Source organism: Fundulus heteroclitus, chromosome 22 (genome assembly GCF_011125445.2).
Source record: "Fundulus heteroclitus isolate FHET01 chromosome 22, MU-UCD_Fhet_4.1, whole genome shotgun sequence".
Taxonomy (NCBI): Eukaryota; Metazoa; Chordata; class Actinopteri; order Cyprinodontiformes; family Fundulidae; genus Fundulus; species Fundulus heteroclitus.
The window spans coordinates 5,457,161-5,474,075 of NC_046382.1; the positions used below are offsets into that span (position 1 = coordinate 5,457,161).

At 39.9% G+C, this 16,915-nt stretch overlaps 1 protein-coding gene across 1 annotated transcript; it reads left to right on the forward strand.

Moving 5' to 3' along the window:
- The first annotated feature begins 8,502 nt into the window (after positions 1-8,502).
- On the forward strand, positions 8,503-16,511 carry LOC118557039 (G-protein coupled receptor 4-like). Its single transcript, XM_036125922.1, has 3 exons — positions 8,503-8,721; positions 15,624-15,826; positions 15,930-16,511. The coding sequence occupies exons 1-3, from the start codon at positions 8,503-8,505 to the stop codon at positions 16,468-16,470; spliced, it is 963 nt and encodes a 320-aa protein (XP_035981815.1). The 3' UTR covers positions 16,471-16,511.
- The last annotated feature ends 404 nt before the right edge of the window (positions 16,512-16,915 follow it).

Below are 16,915 nucleotides of genomic sequence, written 5' to 3' on the forward strand. Positions count from 1 at the left end.
AACCCGCTCTTCATAATATCCAGAATTCTCAAATTTGACAAGCTTGTAGAATTTAAAATGGCTCAATTTATGTTCAAGGTATCAAAAAAGTTGTTACCTGAGCACATACAGAGCACGTTTTCTGAAAGAGAAGGGGGGTATAACTTAAGGGGTCACTCAAACTTCAAGATCCGCAATTTTAGAACAACAAGGAAAAGCTTCTGTATTTCAATTAAAGGTGTCACATTTCATGTTGTCTCCAACTCCGTCTGATTTTATTCCTAATGGCAAGCCATGGAATAGAGATACCAGGGGAATTTGTTGTCAATACTTTAAGCACAATTATATCCGTTATTTATCAATTGACCATGGCTCAAATAATTTGTTACATCTTGACTTATTTACAATTTGTCATATTACTCTAATTTTATTTTAACTTTTCTATTCCGCTGACTTGCATGACCTGGTTTAAATGTATTAGTCATCAGAGTCATACTATGACGTTTAATTATTTTGACCATCACTGTTCTATGATGGTAAACAGAAACAGTTTGCTCCAGAGTCACAACATTATCAATGTTGCAAGTAACTTTAGCCTTTATATAGGATGACCTAGGAGATGATTGAGGTCCTTAAATTTCATGGTAATAATTATTAGATTCAGAAACAGGGTCTTTTGTTCTGATTATCATAGAGCAGGATTCCTCTGGGCCTCAGATGGTTTTTACTACCTTTTAGATAGAGTGATGTTTTCACCAACACACAAAAAAGCTTGACAAATGCTCACCTTTGTTTTGCTACTTTTTTGGTCGGCTTTTAATCTCAGAAATTTAACGTTGAACAGAAGCCGTTTCCCAGCGCTAACATGGAGCTACTAAGATCTGGTAACACCTGAGCTCCGTCTCATGTGACTTCAACCTGCTATTGCTATTGGTGAAGAATCCTTTTTTCTCAATGTTGCCATCAAAAACCAGAGATAAATGTATATTTTTGGACTAGTCTAAATATATAAAACAGTTATGCATATACTATATATTTATTTGTCATTAAAATGTATACTTTTATTCTGCACCTTTCTTGATGTTCTCTGGATGTGTTTTTATGGAATTTTTGAAAAAGCTGTGACTAGAGTAATATGATTACCTTTTTAACAACTTCTTTTTACATGTAAAATTTTTACCTTTGATTTTCACATTGATTGTAGTTCTTTCACTTTTTTTAAGTTTAGTTGATCTTTTCTATGTGGTTGCAAAGTTAACCATGAAATAACAACTGTCAGCCAACTTATTTGCATATTGTTAAGCATTAGGTGGTTTGCGTTGACCATTTATGACTGAATCTGTGTGTGTGGAAGGCATTACATGAGGAACCTGGTTCGCAAATATTCAGATAAAATTGTCATTCATAACAGGAAATTGCATGCTGGTGTGCATTTTTATAAATCAGGATCTTTTTTGCCATACAATATTTTCAGCTTTAGGGAATATCCAAACTTTTAATTAATAAGAATAAAAACAATTCTGAGGAACTGGTGGCCTTTAATGAAGTAGGTTGACAGGAAGTGGGTCTGAGTGTGAGAGGGAGGACATGTGTCAAAGGTCAGAGGTGAACCCAGGAGGCCCGCATCAAGGACTAAGGCCTCCATACATGGATTATGTGCTCTACCACTGTGTCACCAGTGCACACAGTCTTTTTGTATCTTTGTGACTCACTTTCTTTTCTACATTTAATTATGCGCATTTCCCTAAAAATACGTGGAACAAGCTCTAATCTGATTTTGGGAAATTACATTTCCTCCTCTTTACTTACAGACTGTTTTTTGTATGTACCGAAAACAATTTGCATAAGAGTTATGACATTTATTCTATTGGCTAGACTAAGACTTTTTCCGAAACTTAATTTGAATATTATTTTAATCAGCCAAAGATGAACATGGAATGGAAAAAAATACAGATAGCATTATTTAAGTATCTTTTGATGTTTCATAAAAAACTTGAAATTTAAAATATACTTGAAAACAGGTGCAAATGTTTTTATTTAAATGTTTCTTAACATAGAAGAGGAGGGGGCCAGAGCATATCTCCAGCAGTCATTGGGTGAGAGGGGAGGTTCACCAGTCCATCATAGGGCAACACAGAGAAACACAGGACTAACAGCCATCCGCACTATGTTCTCTTTAAATTAGCCTTTAAAAGCTTAATTAACCTAACAGTCATGTTCTGGGCTGGACCGTGGGAGGAAGCGGAGAGAACCCACACATGCAGAGGGAGAACATGCTAACTCCTAGTAGAAAGACTCCATGGCCTGCAAGGCAACAGTGCTACCTGGAAAAGAGATGTTGTCTGCTTAAATAAAATGTAAATGTGGAAGTTTGCACATTATGGTCATAATATGTGCAAATCAGTATTTTTACAGAGCTAATTTAACCCGTTTTTATAGTTAGTTTAGCATGAATGTTTAATTACATAAACAGTAATTAAACAAATAATAAAGTGCCTTAGTAAATGTGTTAATGTGATCAAAATAATTTCTTTAGTTTCTTTTGTTTTCTTTATATCTGTGTAGTCGTTGATTACATCAAAGACGTGAAGATAATTGTGTGAAAGTTTGGGTTTTTTTAGTTATTCTTTCAAAAATAAGCCTTAAAGAGAGTTTTGTGTTTTTCAAAACAGTCCAGTTAGTTTGTGTAATGCTTTATGAACATTACTGGTATTTTATATGATTCTAAAGTCACAGCTGCATGGAGAAGGAGGATCTAGAGACTTCTTACCTGATAAACTGAAAAGCAACGCCACTCTGGACAAACTCAAAGCAGGCGTGTCAGAAACATGTTTATCAGAGAAATATTTGCATGTCTCACATGAACTATAAATGAACAACGCAGAGGAGAAAATCCCCAAATCTCCACTGCAGCTGTACAGAGCGCTTTAACATCTAAAATTCAACTTTTAAGGTAAATATATCAAATGTAATTTTATACAGGCAATTTATTTGCTTTAGAAATTATTAGGAATTATTTATTACTGGTATTTGCAGTTATTTAACATGTTTTAATTATAAAAATATTTACAAGAGCATTTGGATATACTTGATGTATTTAATCATACTCTGGAAACCTGATAAACAACCAAACATGGTGTGGTTAGTTTTAAACAGTTTATTGAAGAGTGTGATGATTGAAAAGAAAGACAGATAAAGGTAGGACCAGCTGGTGATGGCAGGCAATGGCTGACCAGGTGATGACAGAGACAGGCTGACCAGGTGATGATGACAGAAACAGGCTGACCAGGTGATGATGACAGAGACAGGCTGACCAGATGCTGACAGAGACAGGCTGACCAGATGATGACAGAAACAGGCTGACCAGGTGATGATGACAGAGATAGGCTGACCAGTTGATGACAGAAACAGGCTGACCAGGTGATGATGACAGAAACAGGCTGACCAGGTGATGATGACAGAGACAGGCTGACCAGATGCTGACAGAGACAGGCTGACCAGATGATGACAGAAACAGGCTGACCAGGTGATGATGACAGAGACAGGCTGATCAGATGATGACAGAGACAGGCTGACCAGGTGATGATGACAGAGACAGGCTGACCAGGTGATGACAGAGACAGGCTGACCAGATGATGACAGAGACAGGCTGACCAGGTGATGACAGAGACAGATCTTGACCAGAGAAGAAGCTGATGAGATTTCCAGAGGAGCATTGCATCCAAAAAGCAACAGAACAAAGCAGGAGGTGCACACAACCACCATAATGATAAGCAGGGAGAGCACAGGAACACTGGATCAACAGGTGATAGAGAGCAGATTCAAAGAAACACATGCAGACAGTGAGTGAAGATGTTCTGGCAGGGAGTGGTAGAGTGAGGCAGGTATAAGTAGGCAGAGTCACAAGTGGAACGACTTGGTGTTAATTAGTGGCAGCAGGTGACGTTGATATGGTAAGAGGAAATGGGAAGAATCCTTCAATCCAAAAACACAAACTTGGAGCATCACCATCTATCTATCACTAAATTTTGCTGCTTTTATTTATTTCTTCACTGCATGTGCCCTCTTATTTACTTTTATCTGAATGTTATGTTGTCTGTGTACTTAGTCTGGTAAATATGTCTTGTCTTCACCGTGGGACAGTGAGAAACGTAATTTCGATCTCTTTGTATGTCTGGAGCATATGAAGAAATTGACAATAAAGTTGATTGATTGATTGATTGATTGATTGATTGATTGATTGATTGATTGATTGATTGATTGATTGATGAGAGAAACTGTAAAGTAAACCATTTAGTTAGCTGACTTGATTGTAATGTTGAATCCAATGAAACCTTAAGTCGCTGTCTGTAGCCTAAATGGAAAATAAAACCTTTCAGGATTCCTTGGAAAGAAAGAAATTTATCGTTAATCCAGGAAAACATTATTCATGGTTTTCTCTTGATTAGCATTTATATCTGTCAACAAATTCTTATATTTGAAAAGAAGTTATCTTAAAGTATGTAATTCAGTCCGCATCATCATCATCATCACCCATTGTTTTGCCATTTTACCTATTTTATTATTAATGTTATTAATAATTATAACTGGATATTAGAATTAATAATGTCTAATTATAATCAAAGGAAGCAATAACAAAGAAAATCTAATGGTTGTGATCAAGGTGTACTCAGGCCAGCTGACAGCTTTGCTAGGGCCCGAGACAACGCAGTCCAAAAAAAAAAAAGTCAACTTAACTTTATACTTAATGCCCTGGAAATCTCTGTATTTTATATAGGATATTTTTAACCCATCTATTGAATTTAGTGAATTTAGTGCTCTAGTTGATCTTTTCTTCATAAGAATACAGCACTCATGTCAGCGTGCTGTATTCCAAAATATGGCTTTTTATAGCATTATTATTATTATTATTATTATTATTATATTATTTATTATTATTATTATTATTAAAAATAATAATAATAATAATAAAAAGAATAATGTTATGTTCAGTGTTTTTTCCTAATCCACCTCTTATATCTTTCAATCCTTATGTAATTTTGTCTGTGTTGTGTGCCTGTTGCTTTAATTCTATTTATTTCCCCGTCATGGGATGAATAAAGGATTAGCTAATGTTATCTTAAACAACACTTTTTAATATATGTACTGGGTTCTTTCAAGGTCTTAATTACATTTTCTGTGTGGGCTCCAGTAACATATGATAGATAATATCTACTTTGAAAGTTAACATGAACTGCTGCTGAAGATGACCACTCTGTTCTACCTGGATGGTCTCTGGAGGACTAAAATGCCTCAGTCAGTGACTTCAGTCTGTGGGTCTGTCGGGGCAATCAGAGAGGTTTCCTCTGTCGCTCAACGTTTTCTTGCTCATGGTTTTTCACGTGCTTAGAAAAAATTGTTGTGTTTCCACTGAATTTAGCCGGCTTTTTACAAAACATACAGCTTGATTTCATTTACGGTATTAAAATAGAGCCAAATGGCGCTTCTTTCCCTCTTCGTGTTTCTGCGCTCCTGCGGTCTCTCTCTTCAAGTCTGAGCAGCAGCAGCGTGGTTGTTTGTGAAGAGAGCTGAGTGGGCAGGCCATGCTGAGCCTGCGTGCTGATTGGCTGGCGCTGCTGAGCCATGTGATGTTACCAGAGGGGAGGGGGAGCAGCAACTTGCCGTGACACAGACAGCGTGCTGACTGCAGCAGCTTCAACTATATATTTAGCTACTCTATATCAGTGGTCCCCATGTGCAGGTTTTACATGTGTAAAACCTGCAGGGACACTAAATATATATTTAGTTACTCTAATATTTTTCACAAATATCTTCTGCCTGTATTTTAATGGTCAGAGTGTCAGTTTTGCCCCCCCCCCCCCCCCCCCCTGTCCTGGGCCTGGGACAACTGACCCGTTTGTCCCCCCGTAAGCTGGAGTGGGTCTACTAATGTTAAATTGGACTTATTAATCACTAATCATTAACCAAAAGAACAGGAAAATCCTTCTATATGTAACTGTGTTGGTAACTCTGACAGAGAAGATCTAGTAAACAGAGAAAAGTCGATCACTGACATGAAAAAAATGACATAAATGCCGTACAGACAAAGTGTCTGCAGTGCACGCAGGTCTCTTTATAACTTGCGTTTATTGTCACTTATTTTAGAGCCCAAATAAGCGACTTCACTTTCAGAAACAAGCTCAAAAAGACGCAACCTGTGACTCATAAAATTTACAGGCAACTTTAGAAAAAAGAAGCCAAAGCGCTGAGAGAGAGAGAAAGAGAGAGAGAGAGAGAGAGAGAGAGAGAGAGAGAGAGAGAGAGAGAGAGAGAGAGAGAGAGAGAGAGAGAGAGAGAGAGAGAGAGAGAGAGAGAGAGAGAGAGAATGAGCACTGCAATAAAGAGATATTCTGTTGACAATCACTAAGATCAGAGTAACAGTAAAAACTTAACATTCATGTCAAAATAGGAAGAAGCACAGTTGTCTATTTACACATTTTAATGAAACCCTGAGCATCTTCAGCATATCACACCGCAGGGGCCTTCTAATAAACTTAAATGTGTGCCCCACTTTGCTTCATATGTATCCAGTCTAGCCAGTTATTTAGATGACATTTTTTTCCAATAATGAAACTCGTGTTATCTCCACCGCCCATCCTTCCAGAGAGGGAACCTCCTCCATCCCCTGACAAGTATGTGTCTGCCAATCAAAATACTAGTCTGGATAAAACTTTGAACATATTTATCCTGTCAGAACTGAATGATCATTCAAAACAAATAATCTAAGAATAAATGGAATTTCATCTTTGTAATGTCACATAGATTATCAGAATCAGAAATACTTTAATAATCCCAGAGGGAAATTACAGTTCCAGTACAACCATTAGTAACCCTAACATCACAAACATTCTGGGGGAACGACTGACTGAGGCCTTGCTGCCGAGGACCCCGCCTGATGCGGTTACTACAGGGCGCTGCCTTTAACTCTGTGGAAAGATAGGAGCCACATTTGGGGAGGGAGAGGGGAAAAAAGACATATTTTACACCTTATCCTATTCCAGGACACAGTTTGAGATATTTAAATAAAACCTGCCACGAGAAAAACACATATGATGAGACAACCTTGGAGACTAGTGACATGAAGTTTGTATGTTGTTGTGGACATCAGTTATGTGTGTGTGTTTAGGTGAGTTGTTATATTTCCATGAACGCTCTCCAGAGGCCATTGTCTTGATGTTATCAACCAGCCCACAGTTTAGAAAGAAACACCAAGTTTTCTGGGCGCTCTCTGACGCTTTGTTTGGCCAAAACAACGAGCGGAGTCTGTGTTAATCGCTGGGAGGTAGCGGCTTCCAGTGGTATCAGAAATGAATTTATGTAGTTTAAAGTCGAAAGCTGAGTGAGTCCTCCTGTTTAGAAATACAGGGAAAAGTTGATTTGGCAAAAACTCTGAACCAGCGAGGACTCGAATCAGGTGACACGGGGGAAAAACCCAGCGTGAGGGACGGCTGTTTGTGTCTTCTCAGGGAAGAAGGCTGAGATGATGGCATATCACCATGGCAACGAGATAAGATTTCCATGGTGTTGTTCCCATAGACCGTGTTGCATGCTGGGAGTTGCAGTCTGTCATATCATAAATGGCACAGCATTATATAAAACATGAATACATCTTATAAATGTGCTTATTTAAGTTAGGAAAATTACCAAAGTCTACCAGATCCAAGTTTTATCACTTTGTTGATTTGCTTTCTTTATTTTCTTCTGTTATGTTGTTTTAAATCAGTAGTTAGTGTGTTCAAGTAGCATTAGTATTAAACAGAATAACTGCAGTAACTGGGAATTATTGGTTTAATATGGTTTGAATAGTTTAATTGTGGTCGTCTGTGGTTTTTATATCAGTGTTTGAATCTTTTCTAAGAGTTTACCAATCACTGCTTTTGAGTTAACAACATGAATACACAGAGACATTTTTCCTTTGCTTGTGGTTAATGATAATGATTACAATCACAATTATAAGTTAATGTTATTAATATTTACTGGTGACAAGTCTACTTCAATCTTACAACTGGCTAGTCATCCATCTTTTATGGTAAAAAAAGGTGAATAATTGCTAGTTAATAAAACCAATTGCTAGTTGTCATTAAATGCTGGTAGCCCTTAATCACAACCACTCAGAAACATTTTTTCTCATTCCTTTGATTAGAATAACACATTACTAATTATAATATCCAGTTGTAGTTAACAATATCCATAGTCAAACAGGCTAATTTCCACAACAGTGGCAGCCTGGTGAGCTGATGGAGGGTCTGCAGTATAGAGGATGAACAGAACCGGTACCAGCACAGTTCCCTGAAGTGTTCCTGTGCTCCAGATCAGCTTGTTAGAGACAAAGCTCACAACATTTAGATTTTCTAGTTTATTATTTGGATTCACATGTTATACTTGGAAAAAAAATTAGATGGGCTTTTTCTAAGATTAACACAACCATCATCACTTATGTTTGCAGGTGCCACTGTATTCAAAGTTCTGATTCAACACTGAAGGATGGAAGAGATGAACGACAACATAACGACTTCAGAAAGCGTGTTCAGTTACTGCTACAACTTCACATACCAAAACAACTCAGTTCTATACTGCCCATATTTCTCCAGTTATTTCCTTGACATTTATTCAACTTACCATAACCTAAAAATCTTGGACTGGATCACCATTGGCATTGGACTTCCTTTGACTCTAATAGTGATAGTTGCAGTTTTTCTACAGGTGAGACAAAAAAGTAAATGTTTTCTGTTCAATCTTTTCCTGTTATTCTGTCTCTGTTGCTGACTGCTTACATCACACTCTGCTCCTGGGGTCCGTTCTTCGTACGTCGCTAACTCAGTTAGCTGGATTTGATTGTTGACGATTTGGCATGATCTTGGATCGTTTGGTTCTTTGAAACTCATCCTGGACTTGCTGTCATAGCAACAGAGCAGGCTTATTTCAATCTGAAAAACTCACACAGAAAGAAAAGGCAATTAGAAGAATTTTATTGACACAATATTTTAAGAGTTTGGCGCTCAGACCTCGGCAGAAAAAATTCACGCTGAATTATACTTCAAAATACATAAGCAGGCGTATGAGAATAGGGATATTTCCCCCCAGGCCTGAAACTGTTGGTGGAGTAGAGATAAATAAAGTTTGTTCAGTCCATATGAGGATCTGTTTGAGCTTGATGTCCAACTTGATAAACACAGGTTTGCATGAACTGTCCATGATGAGCAAGCATGAAGCGACTGTGGAGAGGAAAAACTCCCCTTTGGGAAGAAACCTCTGGCAGAACCAGGCTCAGCATGGCGGTCTTCTGCCGGACCGTTTTAAGGAGTGACTGGGAATTCCACAAGAGTCCAGGAGGAATTACACTCTGATAGGGACGAGGTTGAAGGAGGACCGTAGGAAAGCCAGGCGAAGCTTGCTACGATGGAGAAGGGGATGGAGGTGGGTTGAAACCGGTCAACAGAGTCCAGATCAGACATTGTGCTGCGACTGCTTGCTCGCTGAGCAGAAGGCAGAGACGAGGATGTGGAGTTCTTTTAAGATGAACCCAGCATGCTGATTGGCTTCGAGGAGGAGCAGTTCAAAGCTGATTGGCTTGTGTCGGAGGCGGATGAGTCCCTGATTGATGGAGGTAGGCAATAGAGTTTCTTCAGTCTGAATTTTTGCTTAGCTCCATTTCAATCTAAAAGACTCACACAGAAAGAAAAGGCAATTAGAAGAATTTTATTGATACAATATATAAAGAGTTTGGCGCTCAGACCTCGGCAGGAAAAATTCACGCTGAATTATACTTCAATATGCATAAGCAGGCGTATGAAAATAGGGATGTTTCCCCCAAAAAATTGCCGAGGTCGAGGCCAGTGCGTCTGTATGGTCGAAAGACAATGAGACTTGGATTAAAACTAAAAACAGAGACAAGTAGGATGAGTTATAGAGGAAAAGTGCTGCAAAGGCCAAAATCTGCAAAGGCTTACCAAACAGGGCCGGTTGCCGCGAAGGCCTACCAAAGTTGAGTGAGATGAATGGGGAGATGAGGTGAGGTGTATGGTAAGGTGCATGAATAGAGATGGTCGGTCTCAGGATGATACTTGGAACTGAAAGCTTGCAAAGGGGAATGTCTGAAGCGAAATACGACATTAGTGCAACGGTTCTTGCGCTTGCCGAAAAGCAGGCAGAGAGATGATTTGGAGTTGCTGTTTAAGGTGAACACTGGATGATGATTGGGCTTCGAGGAGGTGTGGCTCGAAGCGAATGCTCCATGGGAAGCGGACAAGCCTCTGATTGGATGGAAGTAAGCAAGAGTTCTTCGGTTGTATTTCCGGCTTTAGCATCATTTCAAACTAAAGACTCACAAAGAGAGAAAAGCTATTTTATTGATACAATAGTTTAAACTTTGGCGCTCGGACCTCGGCAGGAACATAAACGGTGATTTATACTTTAACCTAGATAAGCAGGCGTATGAGAATAGGGAAATTATCCCCCCCAAAAATGCCGAGGTCCAGGCCAGAGCGTCAGCAAGTTCAGAAGGCAGAGAGAAGGAGAAGGATGAGTAATGAAGGAGAAAAGATGTGAAAGCTTAGCAAAGAGGGCCATTGCCGCAAAGGCTTACCAAAATTAAACAAGATGAATGGAAAGATGAGGTGAGGTTGATGGAGAGGTGGAGGGTGAGGTGAATGGTCAGTTTTGGGCTGATGCACGTGATGAATGAATAATCATGGCAGGGAGCAAGGCGGGAAGCATGCAGGGGACATGGGAGGGAACACACAGGGAGCATGGCCGGAAATATGGCAGGGAACACACAGGAGCATGGCAGAGAACGCAGGGGGTATGGCAGAGAACGCAGGGAGCATAGAAGGCAACATCGCAGGGCAGGCCACATGGCATAGAAGGAAACACATGGCAAGGAGCATAGAAGGAAACATGGCAAGGAGCATAGAAGGAAACATGGCAAGGAGCATAGAAGGAAATATGGCAAGGAGCATAGAAGGAAACACATGGCAAGGAGCATGGAAGAAACATGGCAAAAGAGTATGGCAGGGAAGGCCGCATGGCAGGGAGCATGGCAGGGAACACACAGGGAGCATGCAGGAAGCATAGAAGGGAACATTGCAGGAAGCATGCAAGGAGTATGCAGGGAACGTAGTGGGGAACATGGCAGGGAACATGAATAAATGAATGACCATGAAAGAATGAACAGAATAACAGGACAACTGCATGGCAGGACACCTGGATGACAGGATAAATGACAGAGGATGCTTAGGGATGATGCACATAAATGAATGAGTGACCAAGAGGGAATGAACAGGACAGGACGCGGGCTTAATGAGACTTGAATCCACCACCAGTATTCGCAGTTAGATTACCTTGAAGACTAGCATTAGGCGGCTAAGATGAATGAAAGGTCAGAGCAGATATGTGAGGCATGCTGATGATAGCCATCGCCCAGCGATTGGGCTCCACGAGCGTCTGCTGTTGCGCAGCTCACATCCTGAATGCTGAAATAACTCTAGATGAAAGGCCACAAGATTAACGATTTCTTTGACAATTTCACGAATCTGCAAACCAACTGTTTTTAGAATCCCCAAAACTTACGGATGCACATCCCTAAAATTTAACGCATCTACAGACAAAAGACATCATTATAGAAAGTATATTTCAAATCCGGACGGGAAGCATGCCAGACCAGAAGGAAAGTTCAGAACAGCAACTCTTAACCAGAGTATCCTGTTCAAGGAGGGAAGGGAACGGAATTAGTGAGCTCAAGCTGCCTGGAAATAAAAACGTGACTCTTGCAATGATGCACCTGCGAGATTGAGGTGACCGAGTGAGGAGAGCAGCTGACGCTCAGAAATAACTGATATGAGAATGAAACTGATATTGAGGATTCGAGAGCTTGTCTGCAGGCAAAAAACCATCATGGAACTAGGTTAAGATCAATACGTAGAACTCAGTTGCAGGCTGACAGGTTTAGTTTGAGAAAAACAACTGGGAATAGTGAAAAGAATATCTATAAGAAGAAAACATCCAGAAAATGAAGGACCATTAAACACGGGTAACACTTCTTAAGACATAATCGATAATGTTTGCTTAGCTCATGAATGCGTAGAATGCCAAACGCATAACAAATGCTGTTATGAATCGATTAGCTTATTTAGCTTATTCCATGTTGTTTGGAGGAATTTAATAATTTAATTCAGATTCTGCACTGCATCCTGATAACTGATGATCTCATTGCTTAGTAGCTTTAGTTAGCCTCACGCCTGTAGAGAGGATTCATAATTGAAAATAGTATCAACCAGACAACAGCACCTTCAGTGATGCTCTCCGGATATTCATCTTGAATGAATTCTTGAACCTAAAAGAAGAAATAGACAATCCCTAAATACATGAGCAAGTTGCTGTTAAAGATCGCCCAATACTCAAACCATCCCCACAGCCATCCGTACGTAGGGTCCCAGCTGACATTCAGATAATACCTACGAACAAAAATCTTAAATAACTTTAACATGTATATTTCACAACACCTGAAGAATTGATTGGCAAAACATTGAAATGACAAGAGTGACAGAAGTGGCCTGGTCAGCATAAATGAGAAGTCTGAACCCAATACAGACCAGTCCAAGCGGATGCCAAATTGCACCAGAGTTGCAGCGGTTTAATAACGATTGGTGTCAATTGCTGAATTTAAAATGCACTTCATACTCCAACCAGTAGGTGGCAGCAATGCCACCACAAGCCCGGTGGCTACCGGCAACACCAGAAGAAGAAGAAAACGAAAACAAACAGTAAAATGAAACACGTTCGCCTGAATAGAGGACGAACATGGGTGAATACATATTACCTGAGCTGGCTCCGAACGCATTAGCGAGTGAATGAGAGAGTAGAACCGGCTGAAAAGTTGCGGCCGGGACGAGCGGCAAGGTGGCGCCGCAAAGCCGATGAAAGCCAGAGAAGGTCCCGGATGAGTCGGCGGATCCGCGAACCAAGAGCCAGCCCCACGGGATCAGTTTGAGAAAGACCCCGGCGCGCTATGAAGCGAAGCTGACCGGAACTTAGGCAGAGTTGGGACGCGTCTGCGTCGCTTGCGAGTTCATTGCGCCAGGAATCAGAGCTGACGAAAACAGAGGTCGGAAAGGAAGATGTGCGGCTAGACGGTATTCCTATGGCAGGAGGATTTCAGGATAAGTTAATCTCTTGAAAACCGGTCAACAGAGTCCAAATCAGACACGCGCAGCCACTGCTTGCTCGCTGAGCAGAAGGCCGAGACGAGGATGTGGAGTTCTTTTAAGATGAACCCAGGATGCTGATTGGCTTCGAGGAGGAGCAGTTCAAAGCTGATTGGCTTGCGTCAGAGGCGGATGAGTCTCTGATTGATGGAGGTAGGCAATAGAGTTTCTTCAGTTTGAATTTTCGCTTAGCTCCATTTCATGTAAACAAGATTAGATCGCAGCTTTATAAGCGGAGGAGATAGGGAAGTCTTTCCAGCCAGTGCACCTGGACCACCTAGTGGCAGAGGACGGGACAGAATTGTAGAACACCATTTTTTAATGTTTAGTAAAAGATGAAACAAATAATGCTTAGTTCCTGTCGTTTTATTTAAACAAAATAATAATAATTATTATTATAATAAGTTAAATTTACGTTGTAATTTTTACTTTTTTTAACTCTGAATAGAAAAGGTGGACACATCCTTTTTATTATTTTAATATTTTTTTTGGAATAAAAATCCACATCTTTGGGAAATATCCCCTTATTAATGAAGAACTGCAGGTCAAGAAAGATTACAAACAAATCTATTGCGTGATCAGAACTGTTGGAGTGCACAGTTAAGTAGAGAGAAATTAAATATTTAAACATTTAGACATTTATGATGTGCAACTCACAGAACACAATTTGTGTACTTGTAATTAAAATTTTAACAGGTGTAAAAAAAATTGTACTTGTGATTTTTTTTTTATTCTACAAATACAAAACTTAAAATTTAACTCCCTCTACAACTTCAAATTCACGCTTACAATGCACAAATCGTTTAGGAACAAAAAAAACCTTCACATAAAGGGCATTTCTGAAATAAGTCTGTTTAGCTCCACCCTCCAGAAATCATCTCAAGTTCCCCAGACGGTCAGACAATCAAATGACAAACTGGGAAATGTTTTCAGCATCAATAATTCTTGAAGATGAGGATGTTCAAGGAGCTTCATTTCAACATGCTTCAATAGTCTGGAGTGCATGATGCAGGGGGAACGAATCCATTCCTTTCCATCTCATTTCTAACCATCTACACGTGAAAATAGAGATGTTTTATTTTTATTTGAGCAGGAAAAAGAAGAGGGTTGTTACGTTATCATTCAGTTAAAGTCTTAAACCTGAATATTTAATACATCGATATGAAGCTGTTTGAGCAAAACGAGTTAGTTTGGCTCATGGATTTAAACACAACCCTCAATAACCCATTCTCAGAAGGTAAACGGCTCTGTGGTCATTTGCAGATGTTTCACAAAAATAACATTTGCTTTGTGTTATTAGATTGTTGCGTGTCTGTCTGCTGAAACCAAAATCCCCCTCCTGAGTCCCTCACAGCTGTCTGCTTGTTTATGTATTTTTATTTCTAGATAGACCTTCATGAATGGATCATATAAAACATCCCTTGTGATCAAATAAACCCTGAACAAAGTTACCTCTGAACTGTAAAGCCCTCCCACTTAAACGCTCTTATCCAGTGATGGCATTTCTCTGCATTCTTTCAGGGTTTAGTAAAGGGAGTGAAACAAACTCCTGTCATATGGTCACCATGGTAACATGGAGAGTCACTCCAGCAGACTCTGAAGCAGCAGAGTTTCATTGCTACTGTTATATTTGATGATGCAATATTCAGGACAGAGCTGTCTGCTTCACCTCTACACAGCTTGTCCAGTAGTGACGCAGACGCACTGCCTGTTCTAAATTTAGTAATTTGACGTCATTTGAGGAATGCCCCATTTATACCTGTCTCCTCCAGAGTCCAGGTGCCAGATTATTGATTACCTTGTGTGAGTAGACCTTCCATCGTTCTTCCTGTCAGTGACTCTGATTGTTTGAGGATTCCTGCCTGTTTCCTCGCTCCTGTCAGATTCTCCTGTTGGTTCTCAGTTTCTGGACATCAACCTGTGGACATTTCCTGACTCTGCCTCTATGGCAAGCACACTTGTACAGGAATGTGTATGTCCCTGGATTGATTCTGTGGCATTCTCTGGAGTCAAGGAAGTTTAGTGGCTTTTGTACAGTGTTCCACAATCTCCACTGTTTAAATTACAGCCGCTAACATGTCCCTCTCCCTTCCAGTGGTTCCTGAGTCCATTCCAGAAGTTTCCTACTCCAGCTACACCTGTTTTTTAATAAACATTTTAAATCTGCTCTTTGTGTCTGGCTGAATTATCAGGTCTAAAACACAATAACAATTTTCAGCAACAATGAATGAGCTGTTTGACTTTGTGTCTGCTCTTTAAATAATGGTTCTCTCTCATTTCAGGTGTAAGTTTACCTTTTCTTAGCTCTAGAAATGACTGAAATGTTTGAAACAGGAAACATTTTACATGTTAATAATATTCTGGAGTCATTAGTTACTTTTTTCTCTGTTATCTTTGTTGCAGGTGAAAAAGGATCAGGGTGTCCCAGTCTACGTCATCAACCTTCTCATTTCTGATCTCATTCAGTTCTGCGGCAGAATTACATATTTAGTTCAGTCTAGACATGATATCGGCTATGCCAACATGGAGTTTCCTATCGGCTATGTCATCATGTGTTTTGGTTTAATAGCCAGTGTTGGATTCATGGTCTGTATCTCCTTAGAAAGGTAACTATGTGTTTCTCTTTAAGCTTCTTCATTGTCCCATATAATCCCGTCAGTCAGCACCTGATAGTCTCCATGGACTAAACAGCTCCATCTGTTATTACAGGTATTTGGTCATCGCCAAGCCACTGTGGTACAGATTCAGGAGAAACATCAAGACCTACGTGGTGGTCTGTGGTGTGGTCTGGACTCTTTCTCTTTCAGCTCTACTACTTATGCATGATACTAAAACTGTAGTTATTTTTTATGAAAACATCATACCTAGTTTGGCCCTCCTGCCCTTTCCCTTCTTCATCTTCTTCTTGGTTGGGACTATTAAAGCTCTGTCTGGAGCCCTCAGTGTCCCAGCAGAAGAAAAAAGACGAATCGTAGCCATTCAGGTTGTGGTGATGCTAAATTACTCTCTGCTTTTCCTGCCCGTGATTAGTTACTTCCTATCAAAGAAAAACAAAATAATTTTTTATATTCTGTTATTTGTTTGTCTTTATCTCAGTCCCCTTGCAGACACAACTCTGTATTTGTTAAGTAGGAAAAGCTTCCTGGATAAGTTTCTGGCTTCACTCTGTTCTTGTAAAGCATCAGACAATCAGGAGATGAGCAGCAAGGATACTGAAAGCACGACTGCTCCACATACTGAGACTGTTTAGGGTTTAATATCTGGAGCCTCCACTACAATCTACTGTAGCTGATTTTTTTCTGAAAAACAATGTGCTTCATAATAAGAATGCTGTGTATCATTGATAATAACTATAATTGATACTTTATTTATCTCACAATGGAGAAATTAACTTGTGCATCCTAACCCATCACCTTGGGGAGCAGTGGGCTGCCATGTGAGGCGCCTGGGGAGCAATCAGGGGTTAAGGGTCTTGCTCAGGGACCCAGACTGCAGGCTGTGGGGATCAAACCGGGTACTTGCATCCTTCTCTGAGTGCAAGCGCACTGCTCTAACCACTAGGCCACCACCTTCATTCAATCATTCTGATGGTGGTTTTCTAATATATTTATGTTGTTTGTTTCTTCTGTGTGTAAATAGGTCCTTAGCTTCTTTTTATCTTAATTTTGCTTAGTAGTTTAGTTAAGTTTCACTAC

Excerpts from the sequence above, each read along its gene's own strand:
- LOC118557039 (XM_036125922.1), top strand. The coding sequence starts at position 8,503 with ATGGAAGAGATGAACGACAACATAACGACTTCAGAAAGCGTGTTCAGT. Across the intron at positions 8,722-15,623 it reads TAGTTGCAGTTTTTCTACAG|GTGAAAAAGGATCAGGGTGT; the intron begins GTGAGACAAAAA and ends TCTTTGTTGCAG. Across the intron at positions 15,827-15,929 it reads GTCTGTATCTCCTTAGAAAG|GTATTTGGTCATCGCCAAGC; the intron begins GTAACTATGTGT and ends CTGTTATTACAG.